At 35.6% G+C, this 20,826-nt stretch overlaps 1 protein-coding gene across 2 annotated transcripts in view; it reads right to left on the bottom strand.

The window, feature by feature from the left end:
- Positions 1-20,826, bottom strand: part of PTAR1 (protein prenyltransferase alpha subunit repeat containing 1) — a 48,645-nt gene that overhangs the window by 9,525 nt on the left and 18,294 nt on the right. For both annotated transcript variants that reach the window (XM_032634941.1, XM_032634942.1), the window contains exons 3-6: positions 18,385-18,451; positions 9,171-9,275; positions 6,884-7,097; positions 1,674-1,978 (exon numbers count right to left, since the gene is read on the bottom strand). In XM_032634941.1, the coding sequence (XP_032490832.1) occupies positions 1,674-1,978; positions 6,884-7,097; positions 9,171-9,275; positions 18,385-18,451 (691 nt within the window). The remainder of the gene's footprint in view (positions 1-1,673; positions 1,979-6,883; positions 7,098-9,170; positions 9,276-18,384; positions 18,452-20,826) is intronic.

Raw genomic sequence — 20,826 nt, 5'->3', positions numbered from 1 at the left:
ATACTTTCTTTAATAAGAACAGAACTGCTGTGGTTGGACTTATTATCTTAGAAACCCTCTGAATTCTCCCCTAAATCCAGCACTATAGTCTTATTAAACACCGACATGCAGTAGGGATGTGCTGGGCTCTGAGAAAAGTATGTTAAAAGACACAGTTCCTGTTCTTCCTCTAAGGAGAGTTCTCCTGCCCTTAGAATCATCTGGAGTTATTTGTTAAAAATGAAGATCCATGTGCCTAATTTCCAAAAATTGTGACTCAAAGGGGTGTACATCTCTGTATGAAATAAGGTAAACTACCTTAGGTAGTTTCTAGGTTGTTATACTTCATCATTCATATTAATAACTCTAAGCCCTTAAAAGAGAATTCTATTCATTTTCCCAGCTTATTTGGGAGCAGACAAAGGAGCATATAACACCCATTTTACAGAGGACAAATCTAAAAGGGCTGATAAGCTGCTTAAGGGCACTGAATCAGTAGAAAATATAATTCATTCCTGTAATATACAGGTCATCCCAACTGTCTCTTCTCCCCACTCCAAACTCCAATTAATCTTTATATGAACAAAGAAAGTTTCTGTTCTAATGATCTAGCTCTCTCTCAAACACAAATATAATTTTTAATATTCTTTGAGTCTTGCTATTAATGTGTCTAAATATAAAACAGCAATAAAAAATCGGTAACAGCAAAACATGCAAGTCAAGATCTATCTTCTCTCCTAAAAATGTGTAATAAAAATGTTTTGTTTTTAAGGGAAAAAGAAAATTCTGTATTTATGAAGATGCCAAAGTGGGGGACTGTCTTCCATCTTCTAATATATCTTCCAAATATATTTAGACTGGAAAAAGGGAACAAATCACATTTAACTTAAAAAATACACAAATATTTTAAATGCCTACCTCCCGCCTAACACAGGCAACTCTTTTGTCTACAAACAGAATCCTGTAACTTACAGTAAAATCTGTACATATAATGCCAGAGATGCCTCCAACTAAATGATAATCCAAAATAAATCAATCGGGGGTTCCCATACCTGGATTTCATTTCAACATGAAAAGTACAGTCAAAGGTTCTTAAAACTCAAGTTATGAGGTTGCTAACCCTCTTTCACTCCTTCCTAATAATCCTGATTCACTCCCAAAGTACATATTACTTTAAAAAAGCAAAAAGTGTCAAGAGATTATACTTAAGGTAAATTAATCTGCAGGCCATCACGGTTGGGAAGAACAATAAAAATGTCTAACTATTCTCAGGGTCTAATCAATGGTCTCAGCCCTGACTATGTATCAAATTTACCTGTCAGGGTTTTTTCTTTATATTTTAAAAAACAGATGGCAGCACTCCATCCCAGATATGCTAAGTATCAGGATCTCCAAGGAGGGAGTCCAGAAACTTTCTTTAGTTTGAAAGTAACACACCTTATTCTGTGGCGCAGTCAAGGATGAACGCCACCATCTTGAGCCATTGGCAAAGATCTGCATGAGGAACTTCATATTGATCATGACCATGAGGAGGAGTATATGGTAACACAAACTCCTCTGAAGCACTCAGGCAAAGTTCCACAATCAGATTACCATATTTACCCAAGTAGGCACGAGTCAGATGTAAGACCTTCTGTAGCTCTCATAAGGACACACACAGTTTTATGCAGGAAATAGATCTTCCTTTCTCTTACCTATGACACCAAAGGGTTTCATGTCCTGGGTAGGAATCAATAAGATCAGTGCTGAATTCAACTTCTTCTTCTAGAAGATGGGGAAGATTTATCCTTGATTCCTCTGCTGAAGCCACTGCTTCTTCATCTTTTGGAAGAACTATAGCTGGCTCACTTCTCAACGTATTTTGCTCCAATACAGAACCATCTGTCACAGTTTGGCTAACCAAAGACTTTAATAAAAACTGGCGGTAGTGAAATCCACTGTGGTCTGAAACATGCATGGACGCCCAGTGTTTAGTAGAAGATAGTTCATCAAGAAGAATCTTGTAGGAAGAAAAAAGGGAAGTGAAATGAGGAATTGCCAAAGGTTTTACTTTCTCCATTAATGCTTTGGATTTCTCTTCCGACTCATTTCTTGTTTTGACAACACCATTCCTACCAATATTTTGTATATAATGCCCAACACAGTGTTGTCATTTAGTGGAAGCTTGCACTTAGTGGAAGCTCAGTAAATTCTAATTTTCCCTTTCTTTTATAAAGTAATTGATTTTTTTTTTTTTTTTACTGCCGCAGAATTTATGGAGCTTTCCCTAGACTTTGATCACATTCTGACTGGCACACACATAGAAAAGACAGATTCTAAAATAATGATAGACATTTGGGTGTTCATTTTCAAGTAATGCTTATATTGAAGGAAAAATATAAATTCAGAGATCACTTTGATGGAAACTTTCTTTTGCATTTAATGAATCTGTATTATACCTAACTTACTATTTGTTCAACAATAGACTCAATGTAATTATTTCTTCTTCACTGTAAGTGTCATCAGGGCAGAGACCATGTCTGTTTTGTTCACTACTTAATTCTAAGGGTTTACTACAAAAACATGATGCAAGAATAACAGGAATTTTCAAGTGCTCATGACTTTCACTATCTGTCTCAAACTTACTTAACATCAATGATAAATGGCTTTTTTAAGTAGGTAAGACAAAATTCAGCAGTGAATTCTTTAAATCTGCAAATTAAAGAATTTCAAATAGAATGATAAAAAGAAAAGCAGCATTTATGAAAAAATAAGAGTGGGATTGCTGGATCATATGGTAGCTCTATTTTTAGTTCCTTGAGGAACCTCCATACTGTTTTCCATAGTGTCTGCACCAATGTACATCCCCACCAACTGTGTACTAGGGTTCCCTTTTTCCTACATCCTTGCCGACATTTGTTATTTTTGATGATAAACTTTTTGATGACAGCCACTATGAGAGGAGTGAGGTGGTTTTCATTTGCCTATCTCTGATGATTATAATTTCAAAACATTTTCATCATCTCCAAAACAACCCCTATTCCTATTAGGAGTCCTCTAATTCCCCATTCCCCCTATCCTCTGGCACCCACTAATCTGCTTTGCTTATTCTGAATATGTCATATAAATGGAATACTACTTTCAATCAGCATATTGTTTTCAAGGTTCACCATGTTATAGTATTTATCAGAACTTCATTCCTTTTTTATGGCTGAATAAAAGACCACTGTATGGATATACCATATTTGTTTTTCTATTCCTCAGATACTGGACATTTGGGGTATTACTTTTTTTTTTGGCTTTTATGAGTAATGCTGCTATGAACATTCTCATACACGCTTTGGTATGAACATATGCTTTCGATATTTTTGGATATATACCTAGCAGTGGAATTGTAGGGTCATACATGGTGTTTCTATGTTTAATTTTTTGAGGAAATGCCAAACTTTTCCCCAGTGGCTGCACTGTTTCACATTCCTACCACCAATGTATAAGGGTTCCAATTTCTCTACATCCTTGTCAACACTTGTTATTGTCTTTTTTATTTTAGTCATCCTAGTTGTGTGAAATGGTATCTCACTGTGGTTTGATTGGCATTTCCCCAGTGGTTAATGCTGTTGAACATCTTTTCATATCTTTCTTGGTCATTTGTATATCTTTTTTGGAGAAATGACCCTATGTGCTTTTTCAGGTGACACACGGTATCAGCTTTCAATTGGCTAGTAGTAATGAACTCTGTTCAACTGTGACTGTTTCCTTCCACCCCACCCTCAAATTAGACTATTTTAAAATTTTACTTCAGTATATGTCCACTGAAACACACAAATATTACAGGGAACAAAAAACAGAAAATTAAAACCTCTCATAATTCTACTCCCGAGCACTGGTAAACATTCTTTATTCTCTAACCTTTTTTTTCTGACTAGAAAATGCATGCTTATAGAAAATATAAGAAAATATATCTGTAACAGCACTGTGTTTGTGTGTATAAATATCTGTTGAGCACTTACAATACACCAGGTACTGTTCTAAACACGTTAAATAGCATTCAATGCTAATAACATAAAAAAATTGTAGTAGGCCCATCTCTTATTTACTTTTATATCCTTAACCTATAATGAATATTTTTCTTTAAATAATCTTCTAGAATATAATTTCTAGTAGCAATAAAATATTCCACTTTGTGATGGACTGTAATGTAACCAATCCCTTGTTACTAGAGGATTAGGCTGTTTCCAGTCTTTCACTATTATAAACGGTATTTTTATATACCAAACTCCCATATTTAATATAACAGCCAGTGTTTATTGATCAATTAGTATGAGCACTTGTGATAGCCACGTTATGTAGATTCTCCCACTTAATTTACGTCCCTCGATGAGGTAGGAATTATCATCATCCCCAATTTACAGATGAGAAAACTGAAGGTTAGAGAGGCTAAGCAACGCTCTTAATGTCACACAGCAAATTGGTGGGAGAGTCAAGATTCAAATTATGTCTGTATGACCACTGAGTGGAGCCTTTAATCACTATATCATACTGCACCTCCCATTTTTTCTTTAGGATGAATTCCTAGAAGCAGAACTGCTAGATTAGAGATAACACACATTTTGGGGGGTAACATCTGGTAAATGCTGCCATGTTGCCCTTTGGTAAGATTATACCAATTTCTACAATGCTTGTTTTTATAGCCTTATCAATGCTGAATATCAGCACTTTAAAAAATCATTTTCAGTTTTCTAAGTAAAAAAATGCCACTCAGTTCATATGTATTTTTAAGCTGCTCTAGACAACTGGTACTTTTGTGATTACTTCCTCTAACAGGCAAAGCATAGTACATGATCTCCTAGCTGGGCCCAATGGCTTACAAGAACAGAAAGGGGATTTTGTAAATTCAGTGCACTTCACTGAGAGTGAGAGACAGTGGCAGTGGTGACAGGAAGAGTGCCAAGTCCCCCCAAGGGCAGAGGAGGGCAGACTGACAACATGTGAGGCTAGCAGTGGACCAGGGCAGATAAGTCAACACATTACTAACGCGTTGTCATCTTCAACAATGGATGGTCTCAAGGAACCAAGAATTTCACCTTGGCCTCATGTTTCTGATTTACGGGAATGCCACTTTAAAAGGTTCACATAAAGGCAGGAAAGTTTCCAAAGACCTCTCAGCTTACCTGGACTCTGCCTTCCTTTATCCTCAACCCTCCCCTTACCTCTTTCCACCTCCCACAGGATACCAAGTTGTGGAGTGGAGATGACTGGTTTTAAAGCACTCCATATCCCTCACAACCCACCAGATAACTTGAATTCATTCCTCCAGACACCCCCACAGTGTAGCATCCCTCCCTCTGGCAGCTGTTTCCAATGAGCCCAGTCTGGATGAGGAGCCATTTCTGTGATCCCACTGTACCTGGAGATTCCCTCAGTTCCTGCAAGTGTCACACTGCTTTGTAACTGTCGGTATGTGTTTCTTCAACTAGATTTTTCAATTTGTTGAGAGCAAGCTTTTTGTCTTTATGCCTCACCCAGTGTATACAACAGTGTCTGGGAATGACAGGGTTTCACTACTTTTTCATGAATGAATTGCACTGAGTTGACCTAGCAAATTGGTAGGCAAGTTTCATCTAAGTTTTCTATCTATGGGGAGCAGAGAAAGGAACTAAAATTTAGTGAGCCTCTATTAGGTGCCCAGTACTTTATACACATTACCCCAAGTAATTCTCAGTAATCCACTGAGGCAGGCAGTAGAGCCCCTATCTTACAGATGAAAACATTAAAGCCTTACTTTACACACACAGCTAATAGGGCCAGAATCTGAACTCAGGTTAATGTGATTCTGTCTTTTCTCTTTCCACTCCATTAGGTAGCCTCCCCTCCTGAAATGCAAAGCCATGTAAACTAGAGGGAAGGGCTTCTCTTCCAGAACTGTTGGCTTAAAATCCCTCAGAAGTGAAGGCTCTCCTAATTATCCTGGAGGAATCTCTGGCTAGGACACAGAGAGGGGAGAGGGGACCTGAAGGGAGACGTAGGAAGGGGGTGGTGAGTAAAAATTAGAGAATGCTTCGCTATTAATCTGAAAGCACCACATGAGACATTCTGACCCCTTTAAATTGTCTCAAGTCTGGGAAGCTTTTAGAAGAGTACCCTAGATTCTTAAGGCACTGATACCACAAGAAGTGAAGAAAAAATAGAGAAGCTGTAGTATGTAAGAAGGAGCACAAGGATACCTGGCTCTCATTCTGATGAATAATAAATGATACAACCGTGGCTAAGTCCAAGCCATTAAAATTCTATGGAAACTTCCATCTCCTCATTTCTAAACTAAAAGGATTAGGCTGTGACAGTTCTCAACCTGGCTCTGCATCCAAATACCCCCGAGCCTGTGAAAAATACTGATCTCTAAATCCTACCTTCATTTCAATTCAGTAGGCCTGGGGTGGGACACAGGAATTCTCAGGTAATTTACAGATTCAGCCAAGTTTGGGGACACCTGGGTGAGATCCTCTGTTCCCTCCCCAGCAGAGGAGATTGTGAAAAGGCAGCCAGCTGATTTAGCACTTTAAGTCACAAAACAAAAGACTACCAAGAAAGAACAATTTCAGTTCCATAAGGTTTAATAATCTCTTCCTGTTTCAGGGCAAAATGAGTTATGCTCAGTCTTCCTTACTGCTTAAACCCGCTTTGTTCTACCAATGGACTAGCCTTAAGAGTGTCAACACCGTGCTGGTGAGGAATGCAAACTTTTTAAAAAAAATTACCAGGGTTTCTCGGGAGGTATCAGTTCTTACAATCCTCTCCGGCCTACTGGGTCATTAGTTCCTCTACTTCTTTCTTTTAAAGCTCCTCTGAGAAGGAACTACTATATACTACCAGAAGATTTAAATGGCAGGCAGGAAGTATGCCTAGGGACATAGAATAACAGCCCTACCTTGACATCTAGCTTGGCCAGGTGCTGTAAAACCCAGATGCGATGGGACCAGGCATTATAGTTGCTTGGGTATCTCCCTGCTGCTTCACCACAGACCTCCATCTCTTCTCGTATTAGTTGCTGTGTCCTTTCCGCAGGAATTATTCCCAAGTTTCCTTTGGTCACAAAGGAAGGCAAGGAGGTTTCCTGAATTAGCTGTTGTAGCACCCATCGCCTGTTAAGGTAACATGTGGGAAAGAAATGAGGAAAGAAAATAAACCACAGAGGAAAACAACAGAGTTTCTTTATTCTCAATTTAATTTCCATTCATAGACAATGCAAAATAATGCCCAGTTTTCAAACTTTTTTTTGGGGGGGGTTGTTTTGTTGTTTTTGTTTTAAAGACATAATTAATTTATGGATATGGGTGGTGGCGGGGAATAAAGGACAAAGATTAAACAAAAAGCTTTCCGAAATGTTAACATTTGTCAAAAAGAGAATGTCATCAGTTCCAAAATGACAACTTCAAAACTTCATTTGGCCAGGAAATGTAAAGGCAACGTGTGTGTGTGTGTGTGTGTATGTGTGTGTGTGTGTGTGTGTGTGTGTGTGTGTGTGTGTGTGTGGTGGTACTGTGTGTGTGGGAGGGGGTGATATTAATTAATGGCTGGTAAATAATCAAGAGGAGCATAGTTCACTTTTATTTATTTTTTAAGATTTTTTTTTTTGATGTGGATCATTTTTGAGTCTTTATTGGATTTGTTACAATATGCTTCTGTTTTAAGTTTTGTGTTTTTGGCAGTGAGGCATGTGGGATCTTAGTTCCCTGACCAGGGATTGAACCTGCACCCCCTGCATTGGAAGGAGAAGTCTTAACCACTGGGATACCAGGGAAGTCCCGGTTCACTTTTCATTATATGTGCATGCCTCGTCCTACGTGTATTTGTTTGTTTGCAAACAAGAAGCGGATTAAGCTTTCATGAAGCAAAATTTCTATATTATAGCACAGAATTGGAAGGAAACAAATACAATTGATTAGTTAAACCACCAAGGAGGTTTTAAAATGTCTTTATCCACAGATTTTTCCTTTGTCTATTTAAGATTTTTCACTAGCATACATTTAATGAAAAGCACTAAAAAAGTGTCTCTAACCACTAATGTCTTCAGGTTTTACAAATATTTTTCTCATAGAAAGCATTCTTTTTAGATTAAAAATTTCCAACCCAGGGTACAGGAAATTGAGTAAGAAAACTCATTTGTCATTTTCAACTAATAGAAGTTATTTTTTAACAACCAAACTTGCTTTATAAAATAATAAGCCAATAAATGATGGCTGCATATTTAATAACTCCCTTCCCCTGCCACCACCCCTTTCCTAACCTCTATGCACACAATCATATATCTCTCTGTAGTCTGCTATCCCTATTTCTAGTAGGAAGAAAATACAGCTAACTATATCATTTGGAAGTAGCTGCTCTGCAAGGCTAGCCAAAGGCAAGATTACAGTTAAGAAACCTTAAACTGACTTTAAGATCCTAAAAATACTCAGGATGTAAGAAAAGTTATAAGGGGCTTAAGAACAGATTTCTTCAGAGATTCTCCTCACTGACCCCAACCAGTAAGCCTACACCATCTCATTTTAGTCAAAAGAGAGTAGTTACATGGGATCCAAGAGTAGGATGCTTCCAGAGAGCCAGGATTTTGAAAAGAGTTCTTACATGCACTTTGGATATCTGCTTCAGGCCTTTAACCTAAAAATATTCTATGCATTTACAGTCTTAGCAACTCTAGTTCAGCCCACACACCATTCACCTCAGTTGCCCTTACTTGGTTAATTTTAATAACCATAACCATCACCACCACCATCTTTACCAGGAACACACCTGAATGAATTAAATCCAAGTTTAATAAAACTCAAATTGCTCATTACAGTTGAATATCTAAATGCAATTTCCATGATTGCTTCAGACAGTTAATAATAATAGCTAAAATTTACTGAGTATTTCATATATGCCAGGCACTATGGTAGTGTTTACATGCATTATCTGATGTTAACTCAACCATTTATTCTGAGATAGGTATAATTATTATTCCCATTTTACAAATGATAAAACCAAAGCTTGAAGAGGTTAAACAATTTCTGAAGATCACATAAAGTGATGGCATCTAGACTTAAATGTAGACATAATTTGACTTTAGAATTCATACTCTGAATCACTGTGTGACCTGCTTCACATTCTGTTTGTTTTTTTTTTCTCCAGCCACTCTAAATTCTAAGTAAGAATCCTATGGTGTAAATTAACCAAACCTGTGAATCCATGTTTCTGGACTCTTTGGAAACTTAGTTAAGGCCAGTTTTCCCAGATGTAAGTCCTTAATTGGATTTAAAGTGCCAGAGAGGATCAGCTCTTTTCTGTAAAAGAAAAATAAAAAAAAAACATTACTTTGCCTTTCTACAGAAACATACTGCATGACTATTAATATAACCTCATTGTGAAGCAAATTCCAAGAATAAAAAAAAGAAAACATAAAACTCTCATAAATGTCACACAGTAATCAAGAATGTATTCTCATAATCTTGAAATAACAAATTAAAAAACAGAAACAGAAGCTCTTAAATCAACAGTGGAACTTTAGTTATCTATTTGGTAGAAGGCAAAGGGGTTTTCTGGCTTGTATCATTTCCAAAACTTATGAGGCCTGACTTCAGTATCTGTAGGGCAAATCCAATACAAGTCAAGAATTGTAGCTTCCTAAGTAGGACTTGATATGGTCTAGTTTGTTACCAAAAAACACACATACAGCAACACATTGGACTGAGATGTAGGAAAAAAATTGTTCATTCAATAACTACCCTAACAAAATTATTATTATTATTTTTGGATTTTCCCTTCTACCTTTCCTCATATGCATATGTATTTTAAAATATAATTTTATATTCTGCTCTTATATCTTAAGAATTACCCCACAGTTCTATATAATCTTTAAAATAAACATTTTAAATGGTCAAATAGTTTTCATTCAGTAGCTATCCTGTAATTTAATGACCTTTCCCCCTGTAATTAGACATTTTAGGTTGCTTCCAAGTTTTTGCTATTCTAAAAGAATTCTGAAACAAAAATCTTTGTGCTTATAACTTCTGTTTGTACTACTACTTAGGATAAGTTTCCAAAAGACATATTACCAGGTGAAATACTTGGATGGCTCTTGATACACTAGACCATTCCTTTTTGAAATATAAACAGAAGTAAAAGGAATATGAGCTTTTTGTTGTTGTTTTAAAACTGTTCAAAGCTTCAGTGCAATTATAAACTATGTCACGCGAGAGTTCCACCTATTTCTCAGGTTGCTCTAATTTAAGTTTAGATTGAATTTCTCAGGTAAGTTTTTAATAAGCAGCTCTGATATTACTGATTACACTCCTATTTTTCAATTTATCTACTGTTTTATAATAAAATTAGGTCACTTGCTAGTTTTTATTAACTTTAAAATGTCTTTCCTGTGGTAGGGCTGATCATTCATTTACTTTAGAGATGTTAATCTCAACAAACCAGAGCCCAGCTCATATGTCTCAACTACTTAGATGGATTTAGTTCCTAAATACCACAATACATTTTCTTTCCAACAGCAATGTACTATTTCTAAAATTTTATTTGATAAGGAAAATAAATTCCTTTTTAATGGAAATACTATATAGTGATAATAAATACTTGCATTTTACAATCAATTTTATTTCAGACCAGTAACTTCACTCTGTAAAATAATCTGAAGTGATACCAAGGTTTATGACTGCTTTAAAAAATGATTTATTGACTATTTTCTTTCAATGTGCAGGAAATCTATGTCATTAAAAGAATATTTTAATGCAACAGCCAGTTATTTCTGCAGTTCTAGATCCCTTCTCTTCTGAAATCAGTAACGTTTTGTTCATACAATAAGTCAGGATACCTGTAGTGTAAAAGAAGGCAAAATATTGCTCTATGTAATTTAAAACTACTTTGTGGAGCACTTGTTTTCTCAGAGTAGGGTCCCTAACTGCAACATCATCATCATTGGAACTTGTGAGAAATATAGATTCTTAAGTCTCACCCCAGACCCACTGAATCAAAAACTCCAGTGGGGCAAAGCAATGTGTTTTAACAAGCCCTCCAGGGCACACTAGAGTTTAAAAACCACTACTGTAGAGAACTTATTGTATTAAGCCAAATTTTCATTTACTAAATTTAAAACCCCTCCTTATTTAAAACTGCCTACCTATATTCCCATATATGTCTATATATAAGGGGAATTAAAATTTTCTTCAGAAAAGAGGAAGTTACCTTACAACTGAATCTTGACAAAGTTTCTTAAATAAGGGCCATCTCTTAATCTCTTTATTTTGAACAACAAAGTCGTATTTGTAAAGATATCTTAGTCTGAAACAACCTCAATCAATGGTATATATGGATGCTTAAAAAGATCATCTGATAGAATCATTAAAAAAGGTAGCAAAATTTTACTATCAATTTAATAAACATTCCTAGGAAAGGACTGAACATTGCAGGCGTTGGATCATTATAAAGCAAGTTTTCAAAAGATCACTTGAAAAAGAAATATGGTAACTGGTTAAGTTATGGCTATCATATAACCTAGAGATCCAACAAAAAAACACCTGCTTTAATATAGTCAAGTAGGAATCTCGTCTGAGATAAAACTTCCAGTCACACATGGATTTGGAAAGTGCTGTATCTGAAACAACTAAAATGTAAGTAAACACGATGTGCTCTGGAAAACTGTGCTAGATAACTCAAAAAATAGTTCTCGTGATGACAAAAAGTCACTGATGTCAATAAGCCATGTGAGAAGTTTGAACTGTCTAATGAAATGTGAGAGCAAAATGAAGAATTTATAAATTAAAATATTTCAGGTAACATGTTATTTTAAAGGTGTGTAACTAAATTGAAAAATTAAATATCCTAAGAAGAAATTTGCTTATTTTATGTACTTACCTTAAAGTTTACAAATTGATATTAGCCTAAAAAAATCTTTTTTTTTTTTTTGGACTGTTATTGAGGAAATGGAGTATTGTCTTAAATTTGAGGTGACTTTATTTTCTGGCATACTGAATAAGCTGGGCTTCTATATTCATCCTAAAAGCCTTAGGTGGTCCATTGCTAACAGATGAAGAAGGCATTAAGTGAGGGTCATCAAATAAATATGGAAAAAACTAATTAGGAAAGGACAAGGCAGCTGTGTCATTTGGGATAGAGAGCAGAGTGGTAAGAAACAGTGCTATGCTACACATGCAACCTTGTTATGGGATTAAATTACGTGAGGGCTGACTTTTTTTTAAATGTGGGTGAAGGGAGGAGACTAAAGAAGTTTTAAGAAATAATAAAAAGTAGAATGATAAAAGGAATGAGGTTTCTCACATAGCAGATTTTTCAAACAATAAAAGTTACTCCTTTAAAATTTTTGCTACACATTTCACTTACTAATTAAACAGTATATGAAAAACCTCATTACTTTCCCTTGAAGACTGTAGTTCATCACTATGAAAATCAGCTAGTGTTGGTTAAAACACACCCACAGGAGCCTCCAGGCTACTACTACATAGTACTTAGTACTACTACTAAGGTTAAGTAGTGTGTTTTCTTTCTCTATATGAGTTCCTGTGCTTTTATATTTCTGCAAAGTTTATCTTATTTTATAAAGTTTTTATGTCTTCTCTACCATCTCAAACTATGGCTTCTCTCTGCTGTCACTCTATCCAAAATTTGTAGGAGACCAGGGGCCATGTGTATCATGTCCATGGCTAAATCTCAACTGGTTAGCCTCAGTACTTGGCATACAGTAAATACTGAATAAACATATGCCACCGTTTTTTCACCCCTTAATCTTCAGTTATTTTGTGTGAAATAACAATAATGATAATAATAAAAGTCATCCTCATAAAAACTACCATTTATTGAACACTTCTCCTGAATCAGGCAGTGTGTTAAGTGAATTACATATATTTTCTACTTCAATTCTCACAAAGATCCTGTATTATGTTAAATAATATGAAACTGCCAATATTCAATGTTTTGTTGTTTTTTTAAAATAAACCTTTTATTTTAGAGTTGTTTTAAATTTACAGAAAAGTTCTTAAGAATAGTACAGAGAATTTCTGTATGGCCTGTACCCAGTTTCTCTTATTATTAACATCTTATATTATTACAGTACATTTGTCACAACTGATGAAGCATTGATAGATTAGTATTGGAAGTCCATACTTTATTCAGAATCACTTCGTTTTTACCAAACGTCCTTTTTGTATATCAGGGTCCCACCAGGATATCACATTATATTTGGTTGTTATATCTCTGTAGGCTCCTCTTGGTCCCTTAGATATACCTTGTTTTTGATGGCCTTGACAGTTGTGAGAGTACTTATTGGGTATTTTGTATGATATTTTTCTCATGGTTAGACTAGGGTTATGGGTTTTGAGGGGACCACAGAGGTAAAGTGCCATTTTCATCATATATCATGGGTACATAATATCAACATGACTTGTCACTGTTTATGTTGACCTTGAATACCTGGCTTAGGCAGTATATGCTAGATTCCTCCACTGTACTTTTTGGGAAAAGGTTACACTTTAAGGAGTGAAGATATATGCTCCATCTCTTTGAGGGGAGTTACCTAGATAAATTATTTGGAATTTTTCTGTATTGGGAGAGTTGTCTATTATCTCTTATTTGTTTGTTTATTTGAGCATTTCTTTTATCAGTATGGACTTATGGATATCCATTTTCTACTTTGGGGTATAATCCAATACTATGTTATTTTATTGTTCAAACTGTTCCAGCTTTGGCCAATGGAAGCACTTCCTTACTTTCTGTCTCTCAAAGATGTTCCAGGCTCATTTGGTGTATTTCCCGGCTTGGTCCTAGAATCAGCCATTTCTCCAAAAAGCCCAGCTCCTTTTATTAGAGAATGGTGTTAGAAACCAGGATCTGAAAGTTTGGATTTAATCATTTCCGATTTACAAAAAGAACAATTTTATATGGTACAACCCAATGTTACCTCAGTTTTACAGAGGAGGAAACAAAAGCTGGGAGAGATTCAGTAACCTGCTCAAGGTCTCCAAGCTCAAAGTGTCTGAACCAAACATCAAATCTGCACAAAGTAAAGTTACCAATTAAATTTAAATCAATCTTTACTTTGGGTAAAGAATATGAATCATTGGAGCTTGGTGTCAGCTCTTCTAGCTGCTCAAAGATGTTTTGCTTACTCTATGTTCACAGACTGAGGGAAAAATAGGACATTATTATGAAGTCAACCTCTTTCATCAATTAATTCACCAATTTTCAAAGCAAATTCAAAGCAAAAAAAAAAAGTACCATTTTTTTTCTAGAATCAGCTGGGTTTTTAAACTATATGCATCACATACTATAATCACAGATCAGCTCAAAAACTTATTCTTGCCCTTGTTTTTCTTCCTAAGACTGCGACACCTATAAAGTGAACTACTGATATGTTACAACATCTTTTAGCAGTTTATAAAATACAGCCAAAGATCATTCAACGATTCCCAAAGTTACTGCAGAAGAAATGTACCAACAATTAAACATAAAATGTTGAGTATTTGATTTGTGAGAACTTACAGCATTAGATCAGTTTATTTCCAAAGTTGTTTGTTTTTTGCTCAAAATGGACTCATGACTCTGTCTTTACATGTCAATCTTACCAATACAAATTAAAATTTACTAGAACACATATCTACAATGGGTTTCTTAAAAATCAAGGTTTCCTTTCTACTCATCCAGCACAAAACTTACTAAATCATCTTACTAGAATAGCTTCAAGATTAACTATTAACATCACTGAAGTCAGATTTATGGAGCAATTTCCCTTCATAAGACCAAACCACACACAATCAAAACACAGTTTCAACAGAATCATTTAAAAAAAAAAAATCACCTAATTCAGATTTTTTTTTTTTTTTTGGTGGTACGCGGGCCTCTCACTGTTGTGGCCTCTCCCGTTGCAGAGCACAGGCTCCGGACGCGCAGGCTCAGTGGCTATGGCTCACGGGCCCAGCCGCTCCGCGGCATGTGGGATCTTCCCGGACCAGGGCACGAACCCACGTCCCCTGCATCAGCAGGCGGACTCTCAACCACTGCGCCACCAGGGAAGCCCTAATTCAGATCTTTTATTTCACAGCTATGGAAACTAAAACTCCTGAGAAGTTAAAGGTCTTGTCCAAGGCAACTGCTAGTTAACTGATGAAACAGGACTAAGATTCATATATCTTAAGAACTAGGTTCTCTCTTCACCACTAAACTGCCATATAGAATATACAATGAATTATATGTGTTTGTGTATATACATTATGCTAGTAAGAATCTTTTTTTGTGGGAGGATTTTAAATTCCTCTGTAATGATGAGGAATCTGTGAACATAAATAAAAATGGTACTCCCACTTCTCTATTACACTCATTTCTTTTTCACTGAATTTAATTATTTTCAGTGCCCAGTCTGCAAACTGAGTATCTATTGTATACCAGGCACTAAAGTGTTAGAGGCTAGGGAAACAAGGAAAAAAAAAAAAAGACATGGTCTCTACCCTTAAGAAAGCGCTCAGTTTTAGGTTTATAGTACCTTCCTAAAAGTCTCCTTTGTTGATTCTTCCTCATCTCACAAACTCTAGAACAGCGCTGTCCAACAGAAATATAATGTGAGTCATACATGTGAGCCATATATGTAATTAAAAATTTTCTAACAGCTACATTAAAAACAAGTACAGGGGCTTCCCTGGTGGTGCAGTGGTTGAGAGTCCGCCTGCCGATGCGGGGGACGCAGGTTCATGCCCCGGTCCGGGAGGATCCCACATGCCACGGAGCGGCTGGGTCCGTGAGCCATGGCCTCTGGGCCTGCGCGTCCGGAGCCTGTGCTCCACAACGGGAGAGGCCACAACAGTGAGAGGCCCGCGAACCACAAAAAAACAAGTACAAAGTAATATATTGTATTTAATTAATATACCCAAAATATAATTTCAACATGTAATCAATATAAAAATTACTAATAAGAAAGATATTTTACTTTTGGGGGTACTCAGTCTTCAAAATCTGATGTGTAGTTTACACTTACAGCACATCTCAATGGAGACTAGTCATATCTCAAGGGCTCAATAGCCACTTGTGGCTAGTGGCTACTATACTGAACTGTGCAGCTCTAGAAACCTGTAGTGTCCCAGTGCTTAGTCTTTGGACTGGTTCTCTTCTAATATCTATACCCACTACTTTGGATATCTCAAACAATCTCATGGCTTTAAATACCATACATTTTCCAGTGATTCCCAAATTATATCTGGCCTAGAACTCTTGCCTGAACTCTAGATTCATACACAACTGCTTGGACACAAACCTAACATGTCCCAAACTGACCTCTTGACTTCCAACCAGCACCTGCCCCCTCACGCACTTAAATCTGCTCCTCTTCCAGACATCCCCATTTCAGTAAATAGCAACTCCAACCTTTCAGTTGCTCAGGCCAAAAACCAGAGTCAATCTTGACCTTCTTCATTCTCTCACATCCAATTTATCATCTGTGTCTTTAAAATCAGTTTATTAAATACAGTCAAAGCTTACATAGTTTATAAAATACAGTGAGAATCTTACCTGCTTCACACCACTTCTAGTGCTGAGCTTTATCTACCTCAGTCACCATCATCACTCACCTAAACTACTGCAACCACTTCTTAACTTCCTAACCACTCCCTGCACTCCTACAGTCTACTTTCCACACAGGAATCAGAGTTTTAAAACAAGATATTGTCCCTCCTAACCTTGAAAACCTTCAATGACTTTCTATCTCACCCCAAGTAAAAGTCAAAATTTCTTATTGCTGTCTTATTGACAGCAGCTTATGAAGATCTACAAAGCCCAGTGAGATCTGGCCCATCACTCTCTGGCCTCATCTCCTGTTACTCTCTCTCTCATTCATGCTACTCCAGCTACCCTGGCTTCCTTGCTGTTCCAGAATAACCAGGAACACTTCAGTCATGAATGAGGGCTTTTCCACTTGCTGTTCTCTCTACGTGGAATGTTCTTAGCCCAAAACTGACAGAGATTGATCCCTGGCTTCATGGCAGTCTTTGCTCAAATGTAGCCTATTAAAACTGCAATACCATCCATTCCTTCCATTCTCTTACTGGTCTTCCCTACTTTCCTTTCCCACTTTTTCTCCATAGGATTAAGCAACACTTGATCTACCATATATTTCACTTATTAATGTCCTTATTGCTTTTCTTCCTCTACTAGAATAAAAGTTCCATAAGGACAGAGATTTTTGTTTGTTTTGCTCATGGTTCTATTCCCAGTGCCTAGGACCTAGCATAGAGTATACAGTTAATCAATAAATATTTGATGAATGAATGAACAAATGTTGTCAAGTATTATTTGGGTTAAATGAGATAACATATAAAGTTGTAGTATGGTCCCTGGCATAGAGTAGCCACTCATAAACATTAGTCTACTCCCTAACCACTGTGGAGCTTTCCATGAAAGAAAATCAGAATTCTAAAATTTGTAAATTTTTAAAGCTGTCTATCTCATCCTATCCTTTCTCACTCTTTACTCTAAATATCTGATCATTATCAGTCAAAAGACAATTTTAAAAAAATAATAGAGGTTACCTAAATTTAATAAAACTAGCTACAAATTTAAAATTCAGTGGGTATTATAAAACACTAACGTGGAATTAAAATTCACAGAAAATTGAAGTATTGTTTAAGTCATCTTTAAAGATAAAGAGCTATAATTTATGGCTCTTTCCTACAGGAAATTTTAAATGAATTCACAATGTTCAACAGGACTTCACTTTTATTTATCTACAATTTGTATCCTGCTTTCCTCCAGGAAAATTTGTGTTAGTCTAAAGAACCACCAATTTTTAAAAACCATACATACTGTTTAAATGAAAATTTTAAGAAATGAACCTGACCTGAATTTTAATATTTCTATAAAGTATTCTGTGTTTAAAGCGACAACAATCAGAATTAAAGAACTTAAGATACTAATAAGATGTGGTCCTTCTCCAAAATACTGAGTGCCAGAGACTTCAAATGATTTGCCCACAGAGGTCACAAGGTGACTAAACTAACAGTTTGTGACCTTGAATGCTCACTTTTACACTTTCTACTGCACTGCAGTGCTTCTCAAATATACTAACCAACACTTTACAATACAACCAATTATGCTGCTTCCTTCTACCCCCCTAAAAAAGGAAGATAAAAGCATGTATCAAATGGTATACTGTAATTCAACATGAAAATTTATATTTCAGGCAAGAATTTTAGGGAGAACAAACATAAACATGCAAAAAGGGGCAAAGTGTATATTAGAACTGTCATGGAGATATTATAAAGAAGAAATAAGTTTAAGATGCCATGAATATGTGATTTATATTTCACTTTTCAAAAAGCTAACAATTCATGTGGCTTATATGTCTTCAGAAATTTGGGCAATTTCATTTTATCACTGATGAGAATGACGTACCTCACGTTCCACGCAGTGGTAAAGTCTGGGTTTAGAAGTAGCAGGGTGCATGTGACATCTATCAATTCTAAAATAAAGAGAAGTCATATTAAAAACAAACAGTCCTACCCTTGAAGGTGTGGCTTCTCTTTCTTTTAAGGTCCTCTTCATTTTATATACATATATCACATTATACTTATTATCTCATGTCATAGTAATTTTAATGATAACTTTGTTCTAAGCTGTCAGAGACACAAAGATTATCTTCAGATACAAAGACATGAAGATTTTCTTCTACTTATGATAAGTATAACTTTTTAAAAGTTGACACTGAAACCACTTTAGAATACGTCTATAAAGAATAATCAAACTAAGCTATTCATTCTTTTAGTAGTTTTTGGCACAAAAAAACACAATTTCTCTACCACTATTCATTTAATTTCACAAATATTTCAAGAATTGACTACGTGCAAATTTTCAAAAAGAAAATCACATATAATCCAACTTAGTTAACAATTCATTTACATTCCCCTGCAAAGATTCTTTCTTACACACATTTTTACAGTTATAGCAATGATAAATGCACGATTTTCTTCTATGTTTTTTACTCAACATTATTACATATGCATTCTCCTATATTGCTACAGTATGCGTTTTTTTTTTTTTTGCGGTACGCGGGCCTCTCACTGCTGTGGCCTCTCCCGTTGTGGAGCACAGGCTCCGGATGCACAGGCCCAGTGGCCATGGCTCACAGGCCCAGCCGCTCCGCGGCATGTGGGATCCTCCCAGACCGGGGCACGAACCCGCGTCCCCTGCATCGGCAGGTGGACTCTCAACCACTGCGCCACCAGGGAAGCCCTACAGTATGCATTTTTAACAACTGCATAACAATCCTTCAGTTTAATATATTATCATTTATCTTCTTTAGGCTGTTTCCTGTTTTGTTTTTACTCTTATGGATAATATTACTACAAACATTTTTAAGCATACTTTTTGTCTCAGAGATTATTTTCTTTGGATATTTTTCCAGGAGTAGAACTACTATGTCAAACAATACAAATATCAGTATGGCTCCCACTAAGCACTTCCAAATTGTTCTCCAAATGGACTGTATCTATTTACATCGCCAAGAGTAACGTGAGTGTACTTATGTCCCTGTAACTTTGACCTATGTAAGTATATTTTTGAAAATGAATGTGGCAGATAAAAAAATTGTACTTTGTTTCTGTTTTAATTTACATCTTTAATTACAATTATTAATACAAACATTTTTTGATTTTGTTTACTATTTTCTATTTTCATTGTATAGTCTATTCATATTCATTAGCTATGTATCTATCATGGTCTTGAATAAGCTCCATAAGCCTATATTTAATAAAACAAAGTCAGTAATATTTAGATATATCGCCTTCATTTTATTAAAACTGAAAAAAAGAATTTTAGGATTAAGATGATCAGCCTAGGGCATAAAACTAAATTACAGTAACCTCTACCAAGCTCATATTAAATGCTAAGTAAATAAAATAATAAAAACTGTTATAATTATTTGGCATTATTATGTATCAGGCACATTATTTTATTTACATTATTTCATTGAATTCTCATAATCATAATCCAAGATATTTGGAAAGGGACATCTAGAGAGTTCAAGGAATTTGCCCAGTCACCCAATTAGTATGTGCAATGACAGTGCCTGACTGCTTTTAATAACTCAGTTATACTGCAGTTGAAATGTCTGTCTACAATAAATAATTGGGACACTCTCTGTTTAAGTAAAAGATAAACTTTTAAAAATCTAAGAGTAAATACACATAAGTGCATCCCTATAGTCATCTTAAAATATTTTAGTGAACATGAAAATCAATTATTCAATTCTCAACCATCTCAATAAGAGATTAACATTTATTGTGAGCCTATGATTTCATTACTACTGAATATATTATAACATTTGATAAATGAGCAACAAAAGGTAGGATTAACACACATTTATTTTTGAACTTTATCGTCCTCATTACAAGCATCATGAAATGTCTATATTACAAACATACTATATAATATCAACGTATATATTATATAATGTCAATATGTCTATAAAGAACAATCTAATAAACCTCTTCCTTCTTTTACTTTTAGTAGTTTTGGGCACTAATTTAACATTTACCAGGGAAATTAAATACAATTTTCTATACCATTATTCCTTTAATTCCAAAATATACCAAGTACTGACTATGTGCAGAGATTAAACTGGGCCCACAGGACTGAGAGAATGGATATTATGAGAAATGCAAGATCTGATCTTGCCTTCTAAAAGGTTAACCTTTAGTTGGAGAGAATATGTAAACAATTATAAGGCAAACTAAAATAACTGTGAAGTAGAAACATATACCACATTTTGGGGACCACCAAAGCAGCTGCAATTAATTCTTACTGGAGTACCCAGGGAAGACTATAAATGAGTAAGAC

The sequence above is a fragment of the Phocoena sinus genome, chromosome 6, assembly GCF_008692025.1.
Source record: "Phocoena sinus isolate mPhoSin1 chromosome 6, mPhoSin1.pri, whole genome shotgun sequence".
Classification (NCBI taxonomy): domain Eukaryota; kingdom Metazoa; phylum Chordata; class Mammalia; order Artiodactyla; family Phocoenidae; genus Phocoena; species Phocoena sinus.
The sequence above is the reverse complement of the archived record's forward strand: the minus strand, read 5'-3'. Positions and strand labels throughout refer to the sequence as shown.